Consider the following 1,559-nt stretch of genomic DNA (forward strand, 5'->3'; position numbering starts at 1 on the left):
ACCTGGCACCCCCGCCAGGCACCGGGCGTCCCGCCGCTCGGCTTCCTCAGCACTGGGCACCCCCAGCGAGCACCGGGTATCCCGCTACCGGGCGTCCCCACCACCGGGCACCCTCACCACTGGGCATTCCCACTGGGCACGGGGCATCCTGGTAGTAGGCACCCCCAATGAGCACCGGGTGTCCCACCAGTGTGCATGGGTTTCCCAGCACCGGGCATGCTGCCACCGGGCACCCCCACCACCAGCGGGTACAAAGCATCCTGCCATTGGGCACCCCCCCGGGCCCCTGACGCGTCCCCACCACCGGGCACCCTCACCACTGGGCATTCCCACTGGGCACGGGGCATCCTGGTAGTAGGCACCCCCAATGAGCACCGGGTGTCCCACCAGTGTGCATGGGTTTCCCAGCACCGGGCATGCTGCCACCGGGCACCCCCACCACCAGCGGGTACAAAGCATCCTGCCATTGGGCACCCCCCCGGGCCCCTGACCATCCTGGTAGTGGGCCCCCATACCGAGCACCAGCTGTCCCACCACTGGGCACAGGCATCCCAGCACCAGGCACCCACGCCAGGCACTGAACATCCCAGCACCGGGCTGGGTACAGGCATCTCAATACCAATTACCCCCACCAGGCATCCTGGTGCCAGGCACTTCCATTAACTTGGGCATCATCATTCTGGGCACTGGGCCTCTGGACATCCCTGTACACACATCACACAGTGGGCAGCCGCATACAGAATACCCTCACCAGGCATCACACATCCCTGTACTAGGTACCTGCACCGGTTACCAGGTATTCTGGCACTGGGTACCCACACTGGTGCCCATACTGGGCATCCCAGTACCAGGCACTGAGCATACCATGCTGGCCAGCCCAGCAGGGAGCACAGGCACAGCGGGACCGGCCAGCACATGGCACAGTGCTATGTCCCATGTTGATGCTACCCCTGAGCCCCCAGGCACAGCATGAGCAGGCAGGTGACACTGGCACCATGTGCCAGCCCTTGTCCCACCACGCAACAGTGCCCTGACCCTGGCAGCCAGGCTGTGCACGGTGGTGACACTGGTCTTGTCTCTGTCCCAGACTGCAGCTTCACCTGCCACTACCGGTGCCGGGCCCTGGTGCGTCTGGACTGCAGTGGCCCCCCAGGTGCTGGTGACGAGGACGATGGCAATGAGCAGGTGCTGGAGAAGGACACCAATGTGGTAGGGCCTGGGCCTGTCTGTGAGGGAGAGCTTGGGCAGGGGGTGGCAAACCTGGGGGCTATGCTGGGCTGTGCTACGTGAGGCCATGTCACGGCATGCCAGGCTGTGCTGTGCCATGCTGGGCTGTGCCAAGCCTTGCTGGGCTGGGCTCAGCTGGGCTTAGCTGAGCTGAGCTGTGTGAGGCTGACATGCCAGGCTGTGCCATGCCAACCCATGCTAGGCTGTGCTGTGCCATGCCGGGCTGTGTCAAGCCTTGATGGACTGAGCTGGGCTGGGCTGTGTTTGGCTGGGCTGGGCTATGTGAAACCATGCCATGCTGTGCTGTACTGAGCCAGGCTGTGCTGTGCCCT

At 64.5% G+C, this 1,559-nt stretch overlaps 1 protein-coding gene across 1 annotated transcript in view; it reads left to right on the forward strand.

The window, feature by feature from the left end:
* Positions 1-335: 335 nt before the first annotated feature.
* The window catches only part of RASSF1 (Ras association domain family member 1), a 5,138-nt gene continuing 3,914 nt past the window's right edge, over positions 336-1,559 (forward strand). Inside the window, exon 1 of the mRNA XM_017732356.1 lies at positions 336-1,209. Within this exon, the coding sequence (XP_017587845.1) occupies positions 970-1,209 (240 nt within the window). The 5' untranslated portion in view covers positions 336-969. The remainder of the gene's footprint in view (positions 1,210-1,559) is intronic.

This window comes from Corvus brachyrhynchos, unplaced genomic scaffold, assembly GCF_000691975.1.
Source record: "Corvus brachyrhynchos isolate BGI_N302 unplaced genomic scaffold, ASM69197v1 scaffold4, whole genome shotgun sequence".
NCBI classification, from domain to species: Eukaryota; Metazoa; Chordata; class Aves; order Passeriformes; family Corvidae; genus Corvus; species Corvus brachyrhynchos.